We start from the raw sequence: 26,316 nt of genomic DNA, 5'->3' as shown, positions 1-26,316 counted from the left end.
CACTGTAAACTTGCACTACAGTTATATTGCACAACCTGAGCCACTTTATAAAGCGCGTATTTACATATGATGACGATATCATTTTTAAGATGAAATTCAGCAAAATATATCTATACTAATAAAAGGCAAAGCCCTCACTGACTGACTTACTGACTCACTGACTCATTATATCCGGCCCGCGTGATCATTTTATATACTGTATTATTGTTATTAATGGCCCAGGGATATGAAGCGCTGGTAACACAATAAACTACAGATCCCATAATGCAGCGCTTCAGCTGCCTTGCCGAACACTTACCGCGTTAATCAAGTCTAGCTTATGATGCTGCAAGTTATTGCGAAGCTAGCCCACACGATGCGGAAGAGAAAAGGTGATTCTGAACATAGAGCCTTTAAAAACTGATGGGAGGCTGAGTATATGTTTACTGACATTGCCGGTAAACCCGTGTGTCTCATTTGTGGAGCTAATGTGGCTGTAATTACAGAATTTAATCTAAGACGGCGCTATGAGACAAAACATCAAGATAACCTGAAAGACCTGAATGCAATGCACAAGATACAGAAAGCAGAAGAGTTAAAGAAGAATCTGACACTTCAGCAGACGTTTTACCCGTGCACAATCACAAAGTGATTTCAAGTGAAGCTACTTTTATGGGAGACACAAATGCACCAGTGCAACTTGCCCCACTTTCCCTGTTGCCAAGTAATGTTGAACCAAGTCGGCACAACGGTGTTCCCAAATACGCACTTTGCTGATAAACTGAGCGCACTGCGCACTGAGTTTGCACGCCACTTTGGTGACTTTGAAGAACAAATAAAGAATTTTGAGTTGTTTCGCAACCCATTTGCCATCGATGTGGAAACTGCACCTGTGCAGATTGAGCTGCAGTGTAATGGCACACTGAAGGCAAAGTACGATACTGCACGGCCCGCACAGTTTATTCACTCCATTCCCGCACAAATGCTCCAGCTCCGTCTACATGCGGCTCGAACCTTGTGTATGTTTGGTACCACATATCTGTGTGAGAAGCTCTTCTCAGTCATGAAGACTAACAAAACAGCACACAGGAGTCGCCTCACTGATGAGCACCTGCAGTCCATCCTGAGAATCTCCACAACACAGAACCTCACACCAAACATAAACGAACTTGTTGCCAAAAAAAGATGCCAGGCATCCAGCTCTGATAAAATGACATAAGAGCAAAGACAACTGAATGATTTGATTTGTTATTGCTGAAAAGAACAAATTTTATTTATATTTCCAGGTTTTGATATGCACCATGTTCATATTTGAATTTGTATAATTTTGACAGGATATATTTTTATGGAGAGCAAAATCTTTTGAGATATTTAAAATTTAAGTTTATTTTTAATATAAAATTACATAAGAGTAAAGAAATTTGAATGTTTGTTCTTTTAACGTTTACTTTATTTCTAACTTGTATAATTTAGACAGGATATATTTTTATGGAGAGCAAAATATTATAAGTTATTTAAGGTTTGAGTTGATTTATTCCGGAATAATATTCTGTCAACTAAATAAAAATTCCTTCTATTTAAAATTTAAATAGAACTTGAACAGAAACGATAGTTCATAATATCCACGCAGACTTGCACGTAAGAGCGGGAGTCATCCGTTTTAACAAGCAGCGTATTGCACTGACACGAAATAGCCTGCCCATTTAATTATTTAGGAATGGATAAATAAATTAAGATTTTGTACAAATAATGTTTTTCATTTTTCTTCCTTCATGGATTCTGGCACCCCCAGCAACAGTTGCTCGCACCCCAAAGACTGTATATACTGTATATACAGTATATATATATATATATGTGTGTGTGTGTATATGTATATATGTAGATATGTATGTATATATATGTTTATATGTGTGTGTGTATGTATATATATGTATTTGTGTGTATATATGTGTGTGTATGTATATGTATGTGTGTGTATGTAGATATGTATATATATGTGGATGTATATGTATATATGTATGTATATATATATATATATGTACAGTAATCCCTCCTCGATCGCGGGGGTTGCGTTCCAGACCCCCCCCCGCGATACGTGAAAATCCGCGAAGTAGAAACTATATGTTTGTATGGTTATTTTTATATATTTTAAGCCCTTATAAACTCTCCCACACTGTTTATAAATATTCCCCGCAGAGTTATGCAGCATAATCCCTTTGTATTCGCTTAGATATTAGGTAAGATTCATTGAAATTATGTATATAAACACACTGTTTATATACAGTAAAACCTAAATATTATTTTAAAGATATTGAGTGTCTCCGATATCACATATGTTACAGCCATTACGATAGACAGGCCACCAGCAATAAATACGTACAATGCAGGAAAAATAGTATACAGTAAATGTGTGTACAGTGACACTAAACATACGTACATGTACTAAGTACTGTAAGTAGAAAATTAATTATGGTTACTCACCAACAATGACACGATAACTTGTCCGATAACAATGAGTTTAATTTTACTGCACAACAAAGGAGAGCGTTACAGCTCTTCCAAAGGAGCCACTTCAGGCCAATGTGTAGCACTGCCGTTGTTCTTCTTCTGGCAGTCTTCAATCCAAATCCCTAAAGCAGATTCCATCCAGACTACTGCCTTATTACATCCACTTACAACTCGTTTTGCACCCTGGTTAAAAGGACACTGCGGCCGTAGATCTTATATTCCTTTCCTACTTTTTAAATAAAAAGAATCGTAGACTTCAACAAATCCAAAACGTTTACCTTTTCTGCAATAGTTAACATCTTCCGTTTGTGCTTGGGCATGGCCCCTGAAGCAGTAGCAAATCGTTTTGGAGCCATAATGAAGGGCTTGACTATGCACAAAGATAAACACAAAAGAGCACAACTCTTTACACAGCAAAACACGTTGATGCTGAATGAGCGAGACGAGACTTCCTGGTTAACACTGCATTCAGCGCGCAGGAACTTAACTGCGTGCTCTGATTGGTTAGCTTCTCAGTCAGGAGAACATAAATGCGTGCTCTGATTGGTTAGCTTCTCATCCGCCAATAGCGTCCCTTGTATGAAATCAACTGGGCAAACCAACTGAGGAAGCATGTACAGGAAGTAAAAAGACCCATTGTCCGCAGAACCCGCGAAGCAGCGGAAAATCCGCGTTATATATTTAGTTATGCTTTCATATAAAATCCGCGATAGAGTGAAGCCGAAAGTCGAAGCGCGATATAGCGAGGGATTACTGTATATATGTGTGTGTATATATATATATGTGTATATGTATATATGTATGGATATGTATATATATGTTTATATGTATGTATGTATATATATATATATGACAGCAACACTCATCACTCACAACAGTGACAAAACAATTACATTGACAATCATGTTACGTTATTTTCAAAATGTTTCCTTTTCTTTTTCATTACTTCTTTAACACACTACTTCTCCACTGCGAAGCGCGGGTATTTTGCTAGTTTATTATATTATACAGATAAAACTTTAACTTAATTTAAATAATCTATATTCTTCACTGGGACTGGCGTGAAGGATAGAATAATTAAACATGTACTACGAAGATATTTCAATGTTCCTTAAACATTTTGAAGAATCGGCGCTCTAAGCTTACAGATGGCTTAATGTCTATTACAGAGCTGATTGTGTGGTGATCGGTTACTTGGAGAAAGAAAACCAAGGACTGCAGGGGCAGCCACAGCAATATATATTGAATATAAAACAGAAAGAGAAAATAACGACACAGCAAAAAACGCAGCTTCAAATTTCAACAAAAGTTAAACACTTGTGTCATGAGCACGAGGCGGTTATGCAGTGTCCGCAAAAGACGTGGCCATCCACTGTGCATAAGATACCATATTGACATTGGCGGGCGAAGGAGCCACCGATTCTTTCTCTGCCCAGGGCCACCACGAGCCTAGAGCCGCCCATGAGTACTGCTGCAATAAAGAATTTCATCGATGGTCGCATACAAATGCTGCATTGTGAAACCCATTTTTAATAACGTGCTTTAACTGTTATCATCATGAAAATGATATCACGTATACATCTCAGTATTTTAGTTATTCAGAGAGCTGTAATATCACGAATGTAATGGATTCTGTGTCCAGTCGGAGGAAGAGAGCCGGTTTAAGAAGCACTAGTGATTCACACACACAGAGCACATAGAAGGTCACATACAAATCAAAGCATTTAACGTGCTATTTTAATTACGATTCGATTTGAGAAACTGGTTAATTAAACGATTTTAAGATGAAGTTTATGATGTTCTACTTTAATGACAATATAAACTACATGATTAAAGTGGAAATTTCGAGATTGAAGTTGACATTTTGTGCTTTTTCCCCACTGTGTGCCTTTTTTTTCTCTGTACCCTAATAAACTTTCATATGACACTCGGAAGGTGGGCTAAGACTCGACTTTTCACGGCGACTTTGATATCTGATAACTTCTTTTTTATTTCTGGCACTGTGCAACTTTGTGAACTTGAACTTTAATGTTTCTCCAACACACTATGTCACTCGATCAACTTCCTTTTGTTGATTATACCACGGTTTAAATCAACAAATAGTATGTTTTTCATTTGCCTCCACTTGGTATTCGCTGAAATTCTTATATTTTCCCCTGTGCTTTTCCCATTGTCTTTTCACAGAAGGCTAAGCTTAAGGGCTATTTATATTGATTTGCATATTCAAAGAGGTGTAATTATGAGAGGAATTGGGGCGGGACAGCATGCGCGTGCACAAGCATTACTTTTCACGCTGACCGGGATTTATGTAGCGGAAGAACGTGGAAGTTGGAGTACGCACAGATTCCTGCATCTGGATTTTTCTGTGTGTAAGCACATTTCGGCTTTTGTGCTTACGTCATGTTATTGTACGAATTCTACGCACGGCGTCATGCATGAGGTCTCTGGTGTCTCAGTTTTAAGGTTTTTCAGCCTTTATATCCATCACTACTGGAACAAGTGTTAAACTCTGAAGGGGACATTATACATCTAATTCAACCTAAATTATACAGCATATTCCACTCTGACAAGTTAAGAAGATAAAAATCATTAGCCTTGAGCAGAGAAGGCTATATTCAGGTCTAATCTACTGTAGATATTTGAAATTAACCAAAGCATCAATAAAGTTGATTCAGCAAAATTCTTTGTTTAATAGTGAATCAAGTATTCAAGGACACTGATGCCAATTAAGGCAAAGGACATTAATGGAAACCAGGAAGCATTTCTTTACACAAAGGGTCATGAGAATGTGGAAAAGTACTGCTGAGTCATTTAGCTAAGGCAAAAGACTTGACAATTTGAAAAGAAAAATTGATGAAATAGTAGAATTTCACATATCACCCAAAGAAGCTTAATACATCTGACCAAAGAAGCTTAATACAATGCTTAGACTTCTCATGTACAGTATGTTCTAAGGCTTTTTTTATAAATACTAACAACAAATGTACAGTATGTTCCTTCCTATATTCATAAGATATCCTATTCACTATTTTTTATCAACTTAATAATTAAATCGAAAAAGTTATTCACCGTACTATTTTATGTGCCCAAAATACCGATTAAGTGTTTGAAAGAGTTGCATGTTACATTTTGGAAGCAATGACACTAGTGAAAAAATGAAAAAGAAAAAAAGAATATGCTTTCGTATCAAACATTTTAAATGCTTATTTCAAATTTTATGCAAATGATGAAAGCATATAAACCAAGTCTTATTTTTTTTTTTTTGTTCTGCAGATTGTGTATGAAGTCGTCACTACAGGGAAGAACGGCTTATTGGCCATTGACGATGTAACAATCCAAGGTCATCAGTGCAGTAAGTATCTCAGTGCATCAGTCTTCTACTAGGTGCTGTGTATGAATAAAAGATTAAAAAAATGTGTAATTACCTGGCCACTTTTTCTTATTTTTGCTCCTGCCCATGTTCAGAGGTATCAAGAGTTAGACAAGAAAGGTGACATTGTGTGTTCAGTTAATGAAGACAACAAACATACAGTGGTGTGAAAAACTATTTGCCCCCTTCCTGATTTCTTATTCTTTTGCATGTTTGTCACACAAAATGTTTCTGATCATCAAACACATTTAACCATTAGTCAAATATAACACAAGTAAACACAAAATGCAGTTTTTAAATGATGGTTTTATTATTTAGGGAGAAAAAATCCAAACCTACATGGCCCTGTGTGAAAAAGTAATTCCCCTTGTTAAAAATAACCTAACTGTGGTGTATCACACCTGAGTTCAATTTCCGTAGCCACCCCAGGCCTGATTACTGCCACACCTGTTTCAATCAAGAAATCACTTAAATAGGAGCTGCCTGACACAGAGAAGTAGACCAAAAGCACCTCAAAAGCTAGACATCATGCCAAGATTCAAAGAAATTCAGGAACAAATGAGAACAGAAGTAATTGAGATCTATCAGTCTGGTAAAGGTTATAAAGCCATTTCTAAAGCTTTGGGACTCCAGCGAACCACAGTGAGAGCCATTATCCACAAATGGCAAAAACATGGAACAGTGGTAAACCTTCCCAGGAGTGGCGGCCGACCAAAATTACCCCAAGAGCGCAGAGACGACTCATCCGAGAGGTCACAAAAGACCCCAGGACAACGTCTAAAGAGCTGCAGGCCTCACTTGCCTCAATTAAGGTCAGTGTTCACGAGTCCACCATAAGAAAGAGACTGGGCAAAAACGGCCTGCATGGCAGATTTCCAAGACGCAAACCACTGTTAAGCAAAAAACATTAGGGCTCGTCTCAATTTTGCTAAGAAACATCTCAATGATTGCCAAGACTTTTGGGAAAATACCTTGTGGACTGATGAGACAAAAGTTGAACTTTTGGAAGGCAAATGTCCCGTTACATCTGGCGTAAAAGGAACACAGCATTTCAGAAAAAGAACATCATACCAACAGTAAAATATGGTGGTGGTAGTGTGATGGTCTGGGGTTGTTTTGCTGCTTCAGGACCTGGGAGGCTTGCTGTGATAGATGGAACCATGAATTCTACTGTCTACCAAAAAATCCTGAAGGAGAATGTCCGGCCATCTGTTCATCAACTCAAGCTGAAGCGATCTTGGGTGCTGCAACAGGACAATGACCCAAAACACACCAGCAAATCCACCTCTGAATGGCTGAAGAAAAACAAAATGAAGACTTTGGAGTGGCCTAGTCAAAGTCCTGACCTGAATCCAATTGAGATGCTATGGCATGACCTTAAAAAGGCGGTTCATGCTAGAAAAGCCTCAAATAAAACTGAAATACAACAATTCTGCAAAGATGAGTGGGCCAAAATTCCTCAAGAGCACTGTAAAAGACTCATTGCAAGTTATTGCAAACACTTCATTGCAGTTATTGCTGCTAAGGGTGGCCCAACCAGTTATTAGGTTCAGGGGGCAATTATTTTTTCACACAGGGCCATGTAGGTTTGGATTTTCTTTTCTCCCTAAATAATAAAAACCATCATTTAAAAACTGCATCTTGTGTTTACTTGTGTTATATTTGACTAATGGTTAAATGTGTTTGATGATCAGAAACATTTTGTTTGACAAACATGCAAAAGAATAAGAAATCAGGAAGGGGGCAAATAGTTTTTCACACCACTGTATATATTTCATTTACAACAAGGTTTTTGCCACCTTAACCTTCAGACTGGAGTTAATTATTGGCTCCTGATGCTGAATCACTTTTTCAATAGAGCCATTAGCTGTTGCCATCCGTTTGTCCTAGAACCAAATCCAAGGCTTAAACTTCATGTTCAATGCTGTTCACTTGTTCTTTTCTGTCTTCACTCTTCATGTCTTTTTTAAAATATAATAATATATTTTACATTCCATGTATGGTGTCAACAATGCATTGGAGTTTGAAGGAGAAGCTTTAGATGCTAAACTTTGTGTGGGTTATAAGTCACAGCTACACAATGTATGGGTGGATTATGGATGAATCCACTATATATACTTTATTATTGGTTAGTATTCTAAATTGCTCTTGTGCTTATCTTGACACTTCGTCACCACCACAGAACACTAGCTTCAGTATTACCTAAGACATTTCCTATGGACTTTTCCCAACTATGAATGACTCTTTGTCCCAGAAAATGGCTTACTGAACACTGTCACAATAAAGTATATGTTCAATAACTCTTTAAAAAAATCATTATAGAAACATTAGACTGCAGATGCATATGGCTACAAAACATCTCATATTCTCCAGGATTGTATTATATATTAACCACAGTTTAAGTGTCTCAAATTGTTCTTTAAAATTATAACACTATATGTACATAAGTGCACAGTGTTTAATCATTAATCATTCAGTACTATTTAAAAATAATGTCTGACCAAGCAGACAGCTTGTGATTCTCATTTTTATGCCAGTGTGTATGCTGGCCAGATAGCTTGCTGCAGCCTTTATGAACCATGTGAAAGATGTTTCAAATTATAAAAGCAAACAGTAACCATCCCAGCACTTTCAACTAAGATTTTAAATGTGATTTTTTTGCAAATTGTGGCAAAGCTGTCAGTGAGACTGTCACTAACATTGTTAACCTGTTTTGATAATAAAATTTTATACTTTTTGTCAGTCCTGTCAAGAGTGTGCTTGGGCTCAACCCATAATTCACTTATTACTTGCAGTTTGCCTCCTGGCCCTTGCCATCAGTGTCTGCCGCTCTGCGACATGAATAGGGAAACAATTCTGTGATGGCAAGATTATCACAAAAAGGGGTTTGTCTGAGGCTGTTAGCTCAAGTATTGCACATTCTGTCTCTGCAAAAGTCTTCAGTGTAGTGCTCCCAAATTTAACTTCATAGTGTTTAGTGTTTTTTACTCTTTTTGGCTTTTTGTAGATTTGATATTTTTTAGTTATCTTGGATAATTTTGCTTGTGCTTGCCAGTCCTGTGTTCTTATCTCCTATGTATTTCAAGAAATCTTGTTTTTGGATTACAGATTTTAATGAGATCATTTTACATCTGGTTCTTATGACTGTTAAGTCCTCAGCTCATCTAGATATGCATCTTTATATAAGTTAAGGTTGCCAATTGTACTTTACAGGTTGACATATTGTACTGTAATCCTGTGGCTCGATTTATTTTCTCCAGAGAAGCTAAAGCTATTGGGCTGTACTGTGTGTTCAATGGGCTATTGCATGCTTCACAAGTGGTTTGCATTCTAAGGTGGTCTGCTTCCATCCTATTGTTTTTGGTTTTTTGTTTTAGCTGAAAAACATTATGTCCACAGTGTACTAATAACATAACATAATGAGAGTGTCTTTGTATGGGTTCCAAGTACCTTCATCTGCCCCCACTAAGTTATCCAAACAAACATCAAACCACTCTGCTATCTGTTTCATATTAGTTCATAGAGAATGTGGTTACCATATTGGCATCACTGTTAACCCTGCAGCTCTTCTGGACGAGAAGACAGATAATGTCACTCACACTTTTGAAAACCAGAGTTCATTACATGTGGCTGGAAGAAAGACACCATAAGTCATGTTAAGATACTTTAAGATGTTATGAAAAGATAAGACAACATAAGAATAACACAATAAGGTAAAATAAGGTAAGTTAAGGAAAGGAAAGGATTCCTTTATTGTCAATGCATAACACATGCAATGAGATTCTGCTACACTACCTGACAGGATGCTCAATACTACTCTTTAAAAATAAAAAACACAGAAACAAACATCTAATAAAATTTTTTTTCCCACCTATACAGCTCACACATTACACATATGTCATCATATGCACAAAATCAGATTTTTTTAATACAAGTTAACATAATAAATAAATTTAAATGATGAATATGATAATTCACAATTATGTCCATAAGGCATGTGATTTCAGTACAGAATTTAGTGTAGTAGTTGGTAATTGACACATTTATAAAACAAAAGCAGTTTTTCAACAGGCAATTGGCACAGTGATAAGGAGCTGCAAGGAAAATTAAGGTGGTCTGGGACAACATAAAATTTTGCAGACTTCAGGGATCTTAGTATCGAGAGTGGGGAGTAATCTCTTTAAAAATGCCACATAAACCTTTCAAAACAAGCAATCTTCATTCGCAGTTAAAAGACTAGTCTTTTCTATGGAATAAAGAACCTGGAGTTTCAATCTTTCTAGCACTTGTAGTGACTTTACTCCTTTTTATATTCTCTCATATAGAAGAAGACCCCCATATTTTTTTCACCTTTACAACTTGGGCGAGTACCCTAGTACATCTTGCTGGACGCATCCTGTCAATACACTTCAAGTTCCTTCCTGAAAAACAAAGCAGAAGAGTCACCAAAACACCTGACATTCTATTTCCTTTTCAAGTGCTTCTCCAGTGATCCCAACAATAAATTGTGACAATATAGAGGCTACTGCAGAGCGTTTTACATGCACACTATCAAGGACTAATCCCCAATGATATTCATTTGTTTTGCACATCATTAATACACAGGAGAAGTGCGCTGCCAATTTCAGTTGAGTTTGACTTAAGTTAAAAAGAGTTGTCCATATTTCACTGAATTTACATTGTTTCATTTTCACCTTCACTTCCTTACAACCCCACTGCTTTTCAAATCAAGAGGTTGAGCTAAAGGTCACTGTAGCTAAGACCAAGTCTAATGTGAGCATTGTGAGTTACAATAGCCAGTAATGTGTAAGTGTCAGTTTGATTCCTGATACTCAAATGTTCAACATTGTGATGCAATTTACGGTATAGTACCTTAGCTCAGCATCTTAGTAAAAGCAAAACTAAGCTTTGTTCTAAAATGTGTAATACAGAATTGTTTTTCAGGAAGGAATTTGTTCAGCTCTGAGGCTCCTGGCATTGCAAGAAGTTATACATATTGTTGTGAAAATGCTGTCAAATTAGAATACATAACAGCACAGGAGTAGTTCCTCATCAGTGCAGCTCAAATGTTCTGTGACAGCATTTTTACTGCTAGTAGAAGATTGTCACAGTAAACTGAGATTGTTTCCACAGTGCTGTTAAGGGCAACTATCTCTTGCATTCAGTTTTTCATGTTTGTCGGCAGAATTTATTAAATGTCTGCCTTTTTCTTCAAAAAACACTTTGTCAGTAAGAAATAAGTAAGAGCTAGAAGGAAATATGTATCCCATGTAATTACATGAAAAATTTTAACTGATTTTTTTAAATGATTTCTTTCACTTTCTCACAGACACATAATGCCACATCTTTCTGATCAGCTGCTTTCCGTATTTTCCTGATGTTTGTCTTAGCCCAGGTTCTGCATTTTTGAGCTGGACTCATTGTTTTTTTGTTTTTTGCACAGCTATAATTTTTCTTTAACCCCTTGACTAAGTAGTCATTTGACCTTTAGATGAATGCAGGTTTTTTATTATGTGCCTCCCTTTCACATTATTCTCCATATTTAGGCTTTGTTCTGATTATTAATTGTTTTGCACAGCACATTTTGTTCTGCTGAATTTGATTTCACAGGGGTTCATTTTGTGGCATCAGCAGAAGGAGTTCTTGATGAATTAGTTCTTTTTGCTTTCTTAACCTTTGCACAGCCTAACCCCAAATTTGCATTTATAAATATATTTTTCAAAATTAGTGTATTTTTAAAATATTAATATTATAGTCTATTATTTCTAACCCACTTAGTCCTGAACAGAGTTGCAGGGGTCTGCTGGAGCCTGTCCCCTCATATTAGCACAAAATACTTTATGAAATAGGTTTTTATGAAAAAATAAAATCCTTTAAATTGAACAGTAAAGCCTAAATCCATTCATTTATTCATCCATTTATTGAAGATATTACAATTATAAATTTTTTGTAACTCCCACTGTATTTTAATGATGCATTCAATTTTGTAAAGGATAAACACTCATAAAGAGTCTCAAAGCACACCAATAGGAGATTATTTCTCAATAACACAATGATGCTTTCAAAGCATTTATGATTATATAAGCACTCAGGAACAGAAAACAATTTCCTTTGAAAAAAGATTTCATGGGCAACACCAAGATTCAGTTTGTAATGTTTTGTGAAGCTAAGCCAGCATTTACACCTTTCTAAGTCTGCTGAATGCTGAGTCTATAGTGGTAATAAGAGAAGCGTCATACCATAATACAACTGCATTGTAAAAGGAAAATCCAATCCATATTTATACATGATTAGACAAACAGTACTCACATTGTCCTTTTTACAGAAACTTAAGAGATATGTAAATATTATAACAAACAACAACAAACCCCACACACAAGAATCACAAAAAGAAGGATAAACTAATTTGGCTAATGATAAGAGAGCAGTCCCAGTGAGGCATTATAAAGGCATATTGCTGTATGATGGAGCCCCAGTAGCATTTATGACACACAATTCTGTTGAACAATTAATTGAATGTACTAAATGATGTTATATAGGAGAGAGGATGTACAGTAGTTTGCATAATGGTCATCAATGTTGTCTTTTTTAAGATTTTATCCCCACAATTGACCTTTGCCTCTTTAATTGTTTAATTAATTGTTGATTTGGTGGACTTTTCCTGAAGTGATGTTAAAGATGCAATTAATGTAGTCTTTGGATCAGGATAGAAAAATTGTGGTACACAGAAAATAAACCACACACGCACAAGGGGCAGAGTGGATGATTATCATTGACTACCTGATTCATCTTTGCCTAAAATTTACTCACTGATATCTTCTCTCCAAAAACTGAAAAATAAATATTGGTTAAAATCAGCACCAAAATTTAAAACTTCCCACATTATTATATCATTGTCACATGAATTATTGATTACCAAGATAATTTAAGATGTTTTACACACTCTATTATAAAAAAATTATTTTATACCTGGTTGGAGAGAAAATCAATTTGTCAGATTTGGGATGTTTTCAGATATAAGATTTGTTTACATCAGTATACAGGGGACATAATACATTAGCTGATTAATTATTTTTTTATATAGAATAATTTGTTTACGAATTGAATTCAAATTTCAAATGTAACCTGATGCTGTAATTTTCCAAATCTTACTTTGCTTTTCCAAATATGTCGTAACATTAAGGCTACTTTTGTGAAATCAGGCTTGTCAATTTAAGATTAATATTGCAGAACCCCTGTTAAACAACCTTTCAAGCTACCACACATAAGTGATCAGACTTTGCTGTTGCTCATGGCTTTGTTTTAATGCAGAATTAGTGACTGAGTTGGACTGACTGCAAGTGCAGAAATTAGTCATACCTAGAGGTGACATCTCATTTGCACTTGTAGCATTCAAATATGTATCATATGTGCTTTACTCACGTCTTAGATGTTACACTAATAAACTAATACATTTTAATTTGGTTTTAAAAAAAACCCCACACAATAGCAATGTTGTTTTCAGGAATGAAGCATGCTATTTAAGTAGCTTCTATGCAACTTTAAATGTTATATGACTGGAGAGACTTGCCTTGATACATTATGGGGCAGAGCTACACAAATACCTGGCTAATTTTTTTAGTTTTAAAATACTAATTGAATACATTTTATTTTGGAATGATGTATAGACAAATGTGTTTATGTGGCACCCTGTTATGGTTCGATCCTGTCTCCTAGTGCAGCCATGCTAATGACCCACTTCCAACTAGCCTGAACTGAATATGCTGGTCAAAAAATAGATGATTAAACGAACAACTGTAGTCATGTTCATAACAATCTGAGGATAAATGATCAGTTTCTGTTCCTTTATTGTGGCTGTATATGGAGCTGTATTCAGAAGTGAATAATCTCACCAATTGTTTAACACACTTAACTGAAAGTTGATTAGTTTCCTTGTCGTACTCCCCTAGCATGCATGGATAGTCTTATTTTTTTATAGTGACATAAAAGTGGCAATAATGAAAATTATTTTTTTTTTTTGCCTTGAAAGTACACTTTAGGATTTTCATGCTATATTAAGTTAAACAATGCAGGACTTTTAAGTAACACATGGATACCCTATGAAATTTAAGACCCGAAGAAATCATGCAGAATCAAGAGCAACAGTGACTGGGACTCGGACCTAAATTTCTGGACCGGTGATGTAGCAGGTCTAACTAACCATTGCACAACTTCGTTGTTCCAAGAGAAACAGGCTTTAAGTAAGAATACATTTTGATATGGATAATTCCAATTTGTTAGATGAAAAGGCACTAAACCCCTGGCATCTTTCTGCAGGTATCTTATTAAAGACAATATCAACATTTCATTGTCAGAGACCTTTTTTGCCTCAGGCTTGCTGCCAGTTGTAATCTGATGCGTGTTTATTTAGTTTAGAAGTTGGAAGTTTATATTGTTTCAGATATCAAAGATTTGAGTTTCGTAAGTGGAGTTTGGCAGTGAGACAAACAGATCTTTCAATTCCCATGTTTCCTTTGCAAAAAAGTATTTGCTAGGTTTTGCTAGGATTTTTTGTAGAGAATTTGATATGCTTGTTTTAAATACAACAAGCAGATGAGTCAACATATTTTTATGCTTTGGGTCATATACGATGAGCTGTATTTTAATATCACAACAAAAAATACAAAACCAAAGTAAATAAATAAACAGAACGGCAAGCTATTATGACACTGACATGTGAAATGTAAGTTCTAAGTACAATTTATTGTGCATTTTCCCCATTATGTATTTGTTTGTCAGGATCTGTGGTTGATCTGTTTATCTTCTTGGAATTGATTATATTAATATTTTTACTTTCTTTTGGTCACATTGTTAATGGTGCAATTTAATACTGGCTTTATGCTAATTGTTAGTGGCATTTTCAATCCATGTGCATTAGTTGGTGAAGTAGTAGACTGCAAGTGTTTTAAGATCTAGCAGATGTTTATTAGCAGTAAAGATCCTTCACATTTTTTGAAAAAAAATTTTTTTAAAATTATGAACTTTAGGTTATTGACTTTGCTTGTTTCCAACTGTTATGACAGCACTGTTAGTGTCATTTTGCAGATTTTCTCTTCAAGTAGATCTTAATTATGTTTGCAGAAAGTCATTATTGTGCTAGAAGTTTTTTTTACAGCAAAATGAATTAAAATCTGTCACTATTTCTCAGTAGGGAAGCATGGTGGTGAGGTGGTAGCACTGCTGCCTCGCAGTAAGGAGACCTGGGTTCACTTCCCGGGTCCTCCCTGAGTGGAGTTTGCGTGTTCTTCCCGTGTCTGTGTGGGTTTCTTCCGGGTGCTCCAGTTTCCTCCCAGAGACATGCAGGTTAGGTGCATTGGCAATCCTAAATTGTCCCTAGTGTGTGTGTGTTTGTATCCTGCTTTGCGCCCTGTGTTGGCTGGGATTGGCTCCAGCAAACCCCCGTGACCCTGTGTTCGGATATAGCAAGTTGGAAAATGACTAACTATTTCTCAGTCATCATTATTCCATCCATTTTGAATAAATCCCTGTGTCTAATCAATTTGAATTTTGATTAATTTCTCCATAAGACTTTATGACACTGCTTGTGGCTCCATGTTTTATGATCTTTTGTATACACTACTGTCTCTTCTTCTTGTGTCCCTTGCACAACAATAGTTTCTTAGCTGCAAGTTTCCATACAGGACTATTTCTTTTAAGGCTGCTTTGCACGGTCTAAGTATGTACTTTGGTGCCAGATGAGTTTGTCAGTAGGCACTTCACTGGATCTCGTTCTTTTCCTCAAGGAAGCAACCATTAAGTGCTGTCAAATCACATTTTGTTTCTTTCACTGTGCTTTCCCCCTATAATTTGCTTTATTTCTTTAACATTTCTGTGAAGTTTGAATACCACATCTTGAAAAACTGGTTTACCTACTGCCTATAGCTTTCTTGCAGAATGATTTTCTTCTCTGTGTCTGCCAAAATGTGTTCGCTTATCTATTATTATTTTCCAAACCTCTCCTCAAGGTGCCCTGGTATTTGTGGTTCCACTCCAATAATCCTATTTATTGTTTAGGTTGTACTACTAGCACTCTTAGTTCAGCAAATCATTACCTAATTAATTGAATTGAAATGAATTATCTGTATGATTGATGGAATTTAACAAATACATTGAAAAGATGGGGTAGCAAAAGGAGAATTTTGGGAACTAAACCTTTGTTGTAAATATTGTGGAAGGCAAATAAGGGTGAGAACCAAACAAAAGTTGGCACGCCAACCGGTTCATCTCATTTACTCAGAGTATCCAACGTAAAGAAGAGAAATGAGTGTATGGTGGTGTAACAAAAAACAGGTATAATATCTACCTCTTAAGCCTCAGTGGCTTCTCTAAATTCTCAGCTCTCTCCAGAAGATCTGGGTCTGGGAGCTTTGTATTGTGGGACGTAGTTCTTCTGACTGAAATGCCATCTTCCGGGATCTATATTGTCCTGACCAGAAGAGGTGTGGCTTGGTTGAGTAGGGTCATGGCCTATGTGTCCTCCTTTTTGTGCCGGGAGCTTCTCAGAGCTATGGAGGAGAAACGAGATGGAGTTGTTAGTGCTGGCGCCCCTCTTTTCCCAGCAGGTTATTGCATGCCTTATCTGAGCCTAGAAGGTCCTCTTCAGGTGAACATGTGTGACACATGTAAACCACAGGTAAAACAACTCAGTTAAGGGGATAATTGTAGTAATCATGTAATTCTTACATTTGCAGGGTACAGTAGAATTCGTACTTCCATGTCAAACTGTGAATCCCAGCCAAATTAAAGCTCACTTATTTTGACCCTTATTATTAAAATTAAGTTTACGGTATAACAATTTAATGTACACAATAATGCCACAGTCACAGGAAATTCCTAAAGAAATTAATGGTTGATATCTATCAGACTGGGAAGGTCTAAAAGGTTATTTTTATGGTTCATGAATGATACAAAAATTTAAAAAGCCCTTTTCAGGCTTTGGTAAGTGGGTTCTTCTAACACCTGTTCCTCTGGCTGTTGACCCTTTGTATTTTTATTCCTCACCTCCACAGGCTCATTCCACCTCTGCCATCATTTTTGACGGTCAACACCCTGGACAAAATATTTAAACCCATTTGGTAAAGGGTTCGGATCACTCCCTACATGAGATTTATACTAAGTAAGGCATTAAGGACTTGGGCAGAGCAACCACTGCTCCTCCAGTTAAATGGATGTCAAGAAGGCTGACACTGCCAGCCTGACTCCCATGGATCTACCTGGGAATTGCAGTACTGCCAGGTAGGCCAGCTAGAAATAAATCCCAAAGTCATTTAGGGAGCTCCCTAAATTCCATCAAAGAAATAACATTTAGCACTAGAAGTACTCCTGGATCAGGCCTTAAGAGAGCTTCCATTTCTCATTTTGGAAAAACTAGTTTCTGTGCTAGAGTGAAAATAAGGCCTCACCTGGTAGAGTGGAGTGAAGGAAGTAGAACAGAAGGCCAGAGTATTAAAAGGTGCTTGGGGAAAAGTACCATAGCAAAGTGTCAAGAGGCATTAGGAGAATGTGTGTTTAGTATTAATAAAGGCATCAATGAGGACAGTAAGGCTCAAGGTACATACTGTAGTTTTTGGTATTTTTTTTTGTATTTACCGTGTCTTACATTTTTTCCTTATACCAGCGTTTTTCAGCAATTGGGTCACGATCCACTTTTGCTCACAGGCTGCCGCTGGTTGGTCGTGAGTTACTATTGTTAATATTGATAGTAGGTAGCATTGGGTCACCGATCTGACAATCACACTTGATCCTCCCCACTTTTCTACCGATCACATTCAATTAATCAAGTGGGATCACCCCCACCCTACCGATATGACAATCATGCTCAATTAGTGTACTAGCTATTCATTCCATTATTAAAAGTTATTTTATTGAAGATCTTGACTTGCCCAGTTGTTTTTTTTAGATTGGTATCTGTTTGCATATGCTCTCGAAGGCCACATAATTTAATTCTATATTATTGAGAGAATTTATTCAGAATTAAGGAATTCTTAATGCCATATTCAGTGGTTTTAGCCTTGCTTAAGAAAAGAAAAAGAACTTGAAGTTATTTGAATGACATCAGTGTGTGATAAGAAAGGGAAAGTATGTGATGCTTCATCATTAAACAGAAAAACTTGACCTGATTCTGTCTTGCAGAACAAGGTCATGACACAGAAATCTTAATCTTCAAGAGTATAATCTCATCTCCCAGAATAACAAAGAGGATCTTCAATGCATCACCTTTATAAGAGAGTCATTCATAAGAAGGCAGTGTAGCAGCAGTTTACCATGCTTTTAGAGGGGCTGAACAGTCAGTGGTGTGTATTTTTATTCATCCCGTTCCTATTTACATTATCCTATTTTTAATTATGATTATTTATAATTAATTTTGAAAAATCTACCTTTAAACAAGTGTTGGCCATTTATGTACTGGCAGTAGTGAAGTACAGGCAATTGAAATGAGTTCTCTTAAAAGACATCACGTATTGTGACTATGACTATGATGGGTGACCTACTCAGAGGAAATGGAAGGGTAGGGAGACAGCAGACTTTTCATCTGACCCCAAAATGTACACTGTGACTTTGGTGCAGCATGCAATACGTCAGAGTACATTTTGAACCAATAAAGCATACAGAATAATTCACAATGACCTCTGTCACTAAGCTGTGTCACAAACAGGTTAGAATGGAGGCCAACTCAGTTCTGTCAGATCACAGCCATATTCTTTTTCCTAAACTTCAGCTGTTGCCATCAGGTTTCAGATTTTAGTTTCCCAAGGATAAAGAGCAACAGATTTAAGAACCCTTTCATTCCTAGCACTATAAGCATTTTGGTGCTGAATTCCGAATTACTCTTTTGTGTACTGCTAACAGTACTTTTATTACTCGTTTTACTAATCTTGAGTTTTTCCTTGTTGTGTCTTGGCTTACTTTCTTGTAAATATTTAACACTGCCTTATGTTTTGTACTTTTCCTCTTACAAAAAAAGTTCCCTCTGGAATAATAAAATCTACCTAACTTAACCTAAACCTAACAGTAACACTTGATCCTTAATGTATTTTCCTCATGTTTAGTTATGACCCTGTAATTTGAAATCATAAGATGCTCATTTGATTATCAAGGTTAAATATTTGACAATATTGAACATGCATCACTTGCTTACACACTTATTTCATTCAAGCTGTAATATTCAATTCAATTTAATTTAGTTTTTTATGTCACTTTTTATTGATAAATGCTGTTTATATAACACATCTATTGACACTAAATGGATATCTTGTAATCAATTTTTATAAATATGATGAAAGAATTAATATCATGCAACAATAACAAATGATGTAAATTCAGTATATTAAAAAAGGTAACCCAGCGTCTCCTGTTTGTGTGCTACTGGCTACTGGCTATAAGGAATTTAACCAGAGAAACAGCAAAAGCGCTGATGCAGAAATACTGGGTGAATCAAATTACTGAATTAGGACAAAGTGATTAATTAAGGAGATTTAATTTAGAAATAAAGAGTAGGTTGGCAGCTCCTGAGAAGAAACAAGTTAGTTTACATTGATGCAGAGAGAGGGAGAGAGACTGAGACCTGTGTGTCCTAGCAGAATATGATTTTAAGGTTAAGAAGTATTTAGGACAGGTATCATTGAAGAAAGTGATGGAGAAATTTAAAGACTTGATATGCAGAAAAAGACAATTACAACCAGTATATGTGCATGGACCTGTTGAGTAAACTGAAGGGGCAGAGGAGACAAGAGAGAATTTTGACAAATGTCCAATAAAAGCAGTTTTCAAATGGTAAGATAAAACCTATATACCTATTTTAAATTAAATAAAACAATAATTTGGATTTCTTGAAAAATTTCTGATATACTGTACATGTAATTGAAAAAAAAACTGGACCAGTGGAGAAGTTAGGATAAGGTGAGATCACATGCTGACGAGAGAAAGATTTTTGCTTCAACAGAGAAATGATGAAAAGACTGAACTACTGTAATTACTAATAGGTTGAAAAACAGCTTATAAGGGAGAAAAGAGGATGACTGGCAGTAGGGAATAGTGGGTAGGCCCCATGGATCCCTTATGTATGGAGAAAAGTTGAAAGACAGAAAAAAATGAATGGCAAAGCAACACTTTCTTGGAGTGATTCAAGACCAGAACTATAAAAACAGATTATCAAATGATGTGGATGCCAATGCAAATCCCAACAGATAGAATACTGGGACGACCACCAATCCACAAAGCATAGTTATTAAATATATGTGTGCATCAATTGGGTGTAGGGTCTAATGATTTTTCTCTTGTATACTAAATTTGCATAGCATATAAAATAATTAGTCATATTCATGATTTATATGTCTTGACATTCAGTTTGGCACAAATAATCACATTTAATTAATGGGAGAGGGCAGCAGTAGATGGTTATTTAAAGTGATTGTAGCTACATTTATTCATGGACAATAAATTTTATGCAGTAAATAGATTGATGCTTATCAGTTTGCTTGACATAAATACTAAAACAAAATTATATTTTTACCATTTGACATTCTATAAATACTGTGCAGCTCCTCCTGTAAGCCCATTAAAAGACACTGAATCAAAGACTGAAGTGTCATGCTTATAATATAAAGATAAACTGCTTGTCTTTGCATTCATAAGGATCCTAAATGAATTATTTTTGTTAAAAATATTTATGTCTATCCTTTAAAAGATTTTAAACAGATAAATAATATGAATTAACTCAAAGGTATTGTTTGATAATCTATAAATTAGATACAAATAAAGGGAGGATCAGGCTCACTTTTAAAATATCAGAATAACTTTACATAACTTATACTATTTACTTGTAAAGTAATTATACTCTGGAAATGAAAGTTCAGAAACCAATAAACCATTAATGGTCTTTGTCTACAGTGGCATGTTTAACAATATCTGTTCATGCTTATTCCAAAATAATTGTATTACAGAGGACTGCATTTATTTTTAATCATAATGCAATGTGGCATTTTTTTTAATAACCTGTTCTAAGAACTGACCCAACAAGAAGTACATGTTCCTATTTTTTCCACATGAATTTATTTAAGTATAAAGCCCTGTTACTAATTAAATGAAATAAACTGGGCAAGACTAAAATTGACTGTAAAACCACTTAAGCATGGTCATTCAGCTACTTAAAAGTGCACTCTGTATTTAAATGCTTTGCTTTATATGCCACTTAAAATTAAACTAGTTTTAAATTGGACAGAGTCATCTAAATGAGGGAAAGAAAGATGAAGCAAGGCAGCTCAATCTGAAAATGAGGTTGCACCTGCATCTGTAATGAAAAGAATAGGGCAACGTTTAATGGACCATACTGAATATTTCACTATGCTACTTACACAGTAAATGTGCCATGTATGGATGTTTGAAATATAAGACATTTTTAGGAGAAATCATAATAGTTATTTAAAATGTATATGTGAAAGGGATCTAATCATAATTGTTTATATATATATAATATTTTTTTTATTTTGAACTTGGATGGTATTAATTGCCTCACTACTTTCTATGTTACTACTTTCTCAAAAACATTAGGGCGATAATACATTTAATTATTTATCAAGTCCTAAATGTAAAATTGATTTCCTTAATCTTTTTTTCTTGTTGATCCACATCACTTTGCTCACCAATTTGTGGAGTGAACTCCATCCAGTAAAATCCATTAGATTGCATGTGATTTGTCTAAAAGTAGGACTGGGATAACCTGCTTCAAAATAGCATCCAAATGATGGCTACATGTCTTCCTTAAAAAATTGAAATACTATTTTATATTATTGCTGAACAGAAAAAATAATTTTAAAGTATAATGATAATAATAGTTTCCATTTTTTGTGTTGTTGAACCTGAGAATTTCTTCAGAGTTTCCCTTGCACCTGGCATAAAGTTAAATGATAGAAACCTGTGGGGAGAAGGGGAATAAATTAGTGATTGATCTGTTTCTGTTTTATTCGTAACATAACATAATACCTCTGGCCACAGGCAGGTACTTCTTTAGGATCCTACTTTATTCAGAATAATTCTGAATTAAATTTTCGCTTATGATATCAACAGATTATAGAATTATAATCAATATAAATGAAAGGCATGCATTACAAGCACAAAATATAATGTCAAACATAGAAACAATACAAAATATGAACAAAAATGCATCTCTGTTTATAGGATAGCTTGTATTAGCCTCATCTAGCAGATGGGCCATATTTTTGAAATCTTATTTGCATATTTTTAAAGCTTAAACTTAGTCAGTGTGGTAGAATTATTTAATGTTTGATATTCTTGTAATTTATTTTTACCTTTGCTTTTCTTTATTGTGAAAAGCTTTGGTAGGTTTTTGCTAATAGTTGGAAAGATTTGTTTTGCTAATTGCTGTATTGAGACACGTGCCACAAGAAGGTTAATAATTTCATTATGTTGCAACACTGTAAGAATCACTGCCTAGAGGTCACCCTTGTGGTGGAAACACATTTGTTTTTCCAAGCTGGCCCCCTTCCTAAGTGAGAGAGGCAACAGTGTGTATGGTGAGCGTATGCATCATGTTGATCTGAATATTATTCATCTGCATATGTTTTGATATTTACTCGAGAGAGAACAATGTTAGGATGTGCTATGTTCATACAGACCTTTCAGCTATACTTTGTTATGGCTTATGGTGCAGTTTTAAAGATTGGAATACATTTTTATAGAGTACAATATTATAGTCACAACAATGAAGTAAGATGCATTCAGTTGCTACATTTAACCAATACTCTTTGTTCTTTATTATCAGCCATAATACCTGAGTTTTTATTATCATCCATTCATTACATTTAGGTGCCTTTCTTTTTTTCCCCCTCTGATATTTCCCTTTTATTTGTAACCATTTTTCTCTGTTCCAGTTTGACTTGGCAGTCAAGGTAGACACTAGGAGTTTGTTGGCATTTATTATTCATGCAGCACAATTCCAAATATTGTAGTTTCTTATCTTCACCTGAGTTGTGTTAGATCTTTATTATATAAAAATATTCATGGGCTGTAAATCACTTTTTTAAATTGAAATCAATATACCAGATCTAATTATGCAATTATGAAATGTCGAACACATCAGACCCGCTGTTCGACTGACAACCGTCTCCCCGCCTTTTTGGAATGCAGGGTAGGTGCTGCCATCTATCGGCAACAAAAACAATTTTTGTGAATTCTCTTTGTAATAAACTTATAAGTTATAGCGTAATGAAAATTGCATAATTAGATCTGGACCACCCGATGGTTTTATTCTTAAAGTGCTTGTCACTGAAGACCAGCACAAATATGTTTTCAAATTTAAGACAGTAACAGAAAAAATACTGTATATCATCATGCAGTGTTAGTATTATATTAGTATGGTGTTTACAAAAGGCAAGGTAGTGCCAAAATACAAGTTAAAAGTAAAACCTTCAAATGCCAAATAATTGGATCACTTTTGTTACCTTGGTAACATGTTGACAATGGAAGAAGTGATCAGGAAATCAAGAGAAGAATTGTCATGACAAAAACAGATTTTATGCAGCTAAAACACATGCTTATAAACCAACACACAATAATTAAAGCAAAGATGAATATTATAAGTTATGCTTGGTCTGTCTTAATGTCTGTTTGTGAAACATGGACTATAAGAAAAACAATGGAAGGTAGACTAGAGAGCTGAGAGATGTGGTTTTTAAGAAGAATATTAAACATTTCTTGGACAGATAAAATAACAAATGAAGGAAGGAGTATTAAAAAGAGGACAGGTGAAAAGACATTTGCTAAGTGAAATACAGAATAGCTGAAGACAGAGGAAGACGGAGAAACATCAGGAGTAGAAATGCTTTAAGATGGTTTGGGAACAACAGGAGTTACAATGAGATTTTTAGTATGGCAAGGAAAAGAGACAGATGAAAGAACATGATTGTCAATATGTATGACACTTAGAGACAGCACAATATTTAAATAACTCAGCATGTAACATACCATTTCTCTGATCTATTTAATTCTGTTAATCAATCAACATTTATTTATATAGCACATTTTCATACCAAAAAATGTAGCTCAAAGTGCTACAACAACAACAACAACAACATTTATTTATATAGCACATTTTCATACAAACAGTAGCTCAAAGTGCTTTACATATTAAAGAATAGAAACATGAAAGACACAATTATAAAACAAAATAAATCAACATTAACATCGAATAAGAGTAAGGTTCAGTGGCCAGGGGGGACAGAAAAAACTTAAAAAAACATTTTGCTTTACAAAATGAATAGAAAAATAGAAGACACAATAAAAAATAAACATAAGTCAACATTAATTACCATAGAATAAGAGTAAGGTCCGATGGCCAGGGTGGACAGAAAAAAAAAAAAAAACTCCAAAGGCTGGAGAAAAAAAAATAAAATCTGTAGGGGTTCCAGACCACGAGACTGCCCAGTCCCCTCTGGGCAATCTACCTAACATAAATCAAACAGTCCTCTTTGTATTTAGGGTTCTCACGGAAGGACTTGATGATGATGGTCACGTAGACTTCTGGCTTTCAGTCCATCAATGTTGGTGCATCATGATGCTTTGAGTAGGTGGTGGTGGCACAGGCCGCCACCACAAAAAACGGAAAAAGAAACAGAAGAGAGAGTAGGGGTCAGTACAGATTTTGGAGCCACTGTGAATAGTTATTATGATGAATTGAACATACAGAGTATCAGTATTAAGTTAAAGTGAAGTTATAAAAAGGCCATGTTAAAGTAATGTGTTTTAAGCAGTGTTTTAAAGTGCTCTACTGTATTTGCCTGGCGAATTCCTATTGGCAGGCTATTCCAGATTTTAGGTGCATAACAGCAGAAGGCCGCCTCACCACTTCTTTTAAGTTTAGCTTTTGGAATTATAAGGAGACACTCATTTGAAGATCTAAGGTTACGATTTGGAATATAACGTGTCAGGCATTCCGATATATAAGATGGAGCGAGATTATTTAAGGCTTTATAAACCATAAGCAGTATTTTAAAGTCAATCCTGAATGACACAGGCAACCAGTGTAGTGACATCAAAACTGGAGAAATGTGTTCGGATTTTCTTTTCCTAGTTAGGATTCTAGCAGCTGCATTCTGCACTCGTTGCAAGTGATTTATGTCTTTTTTGGGTAGTCCTGAGAGGAGTGCGTTACAGTAATCTAGTCTACTGAAAACAAAAGCGTGAATTAATTTCTCAGCATCTTTCAATGATATAAGAGGTCTAACTTTTGCTATGTTTCTTAAGTGAAAAAATGCTGTCCTAGTGGTCTGATGAATATGCGATTTAAAATTCAGATTACAGTCAACAGTTACCCCTAAGTTTTTTACTTCCGTCTTAACTTTTAATCCTAATGCATCAAGTTTATTTCTGATAACCTCATTGAATCCATTATTGCCAATTACTAAAATTTCAGTTTTCTCTTTATTTAGTTTGAGAAAATTACTATTCATCCATTCAGAAATACCAGTAAGACATTGTGTTAGTGTATCGAAAGAGTCAGAGTCATCAGGTGCTATTGATAAGTACAGCTGTGTGTCATCAGCATAGCTGTGGTAACTCACGTTGTAACCTGAGATAATCTGACCTATTGGAAGCATATAGATTGAGAAAAGCAGCGGACCCAGGATAGAGCCTTGTGGAACACCATATCGGATATCATGTGTCTTTGAGTTGTGATTACCACAACTCACAAAGAATTTTCTACCTGCCAGGTAGGATTCAAACCAATTTAAGACACTGCCAGAGAGGCCCACCCATTGACTAAGGCATTTCTAAGAATATTGTGATCAATGGTGTCAAATGCAGCACTCAGATCTAAGAGGATGAGAACAGATAAATGGCCTCTGTCTGCATTTACCCGCAAGTCATTTACTACTTTAACAAGTGCAGTTTCTGTGCTGTGATTTGTTCTGAAGCCTGACTGAAATTAATCAAGAATAGCATGTTTATTTAGGTGGTCATTTAACTGCAAAATGACTGCCTTCTCTAGAATTTTACTTAAGAAGGGCAGGTTGGAGATGGGTCTAAAACTTTCAAAGGCAGAGGGTCAAGATTATTTTTCTTGAGCAGGGGTTTAACTACAGCAGTCTTAAGACAGTCTGGAAAGACCCCCGTATCTAATGACGAATTAACTATGTCCAGAATATTGTCAATTAGCATGCCTGATATTTCTTTGAAAAACCTTGTTGGTATTGGGTCAAGGACGCAGGTGGAGGGTTTCAGTTGAGAGATTATACTATGTAATTCAGGTAAATCTATCCTGGTGAAAGCATTTAATTTGTTTATAATGGAGTACCGGGGCTTTGGAGGTTCTGCAGTGTTGGGGAGATATACTATGTTATCTCTAATATCATTAATTTTTTGATTGAAAAATACAGCAATGTTCTCACAGGTTTCACTGGAAG

General features: G+C 35.5%; 1 protein-coding gene across 11 annotated transcripts in view; it reads left to right on the top strand.

Moving 5' to 3' along the window:
* The window catches only part of ptprma (protein tyrosine phosphatase receptor type Ma), an 815,060-nt gene that overhangs the window by 299,045 nt on the left and 489,699 nt on the right, over positions 1–26,316 (top strand). For all 11 annotated transcript variants that reach the window (XM_039754798.1, XM_039754797.1, XM_039754796.1 and 8 more), the window contains exon 4: positions 5,761–5,839. In XM_039754798.1, the coding sequence (XP_039610732.1) occupies positions 5,761–5,839 (79 nt within the window). The remainder of the gene's footprint in view (positions 1–5,760; positions 5,840–26,316) is intronic.

This window comes from Polypterus senegalus, chromosome 5 (assembly GCF_016835505.1).
Source record: "Polypterus senegalus isolate Bchr_013 chromosome 5, ASM1683550v1, whole genome shotgun sequence".
NCBI lineage: Eukaryota > Metazoa > Chordata > Cladistia > Polypteriformes > Polypteridae > Polypterus > Polypterus senegalus.
This window is presented reverse-complemented; position numbering and strand designations above follow the sequence as displayed.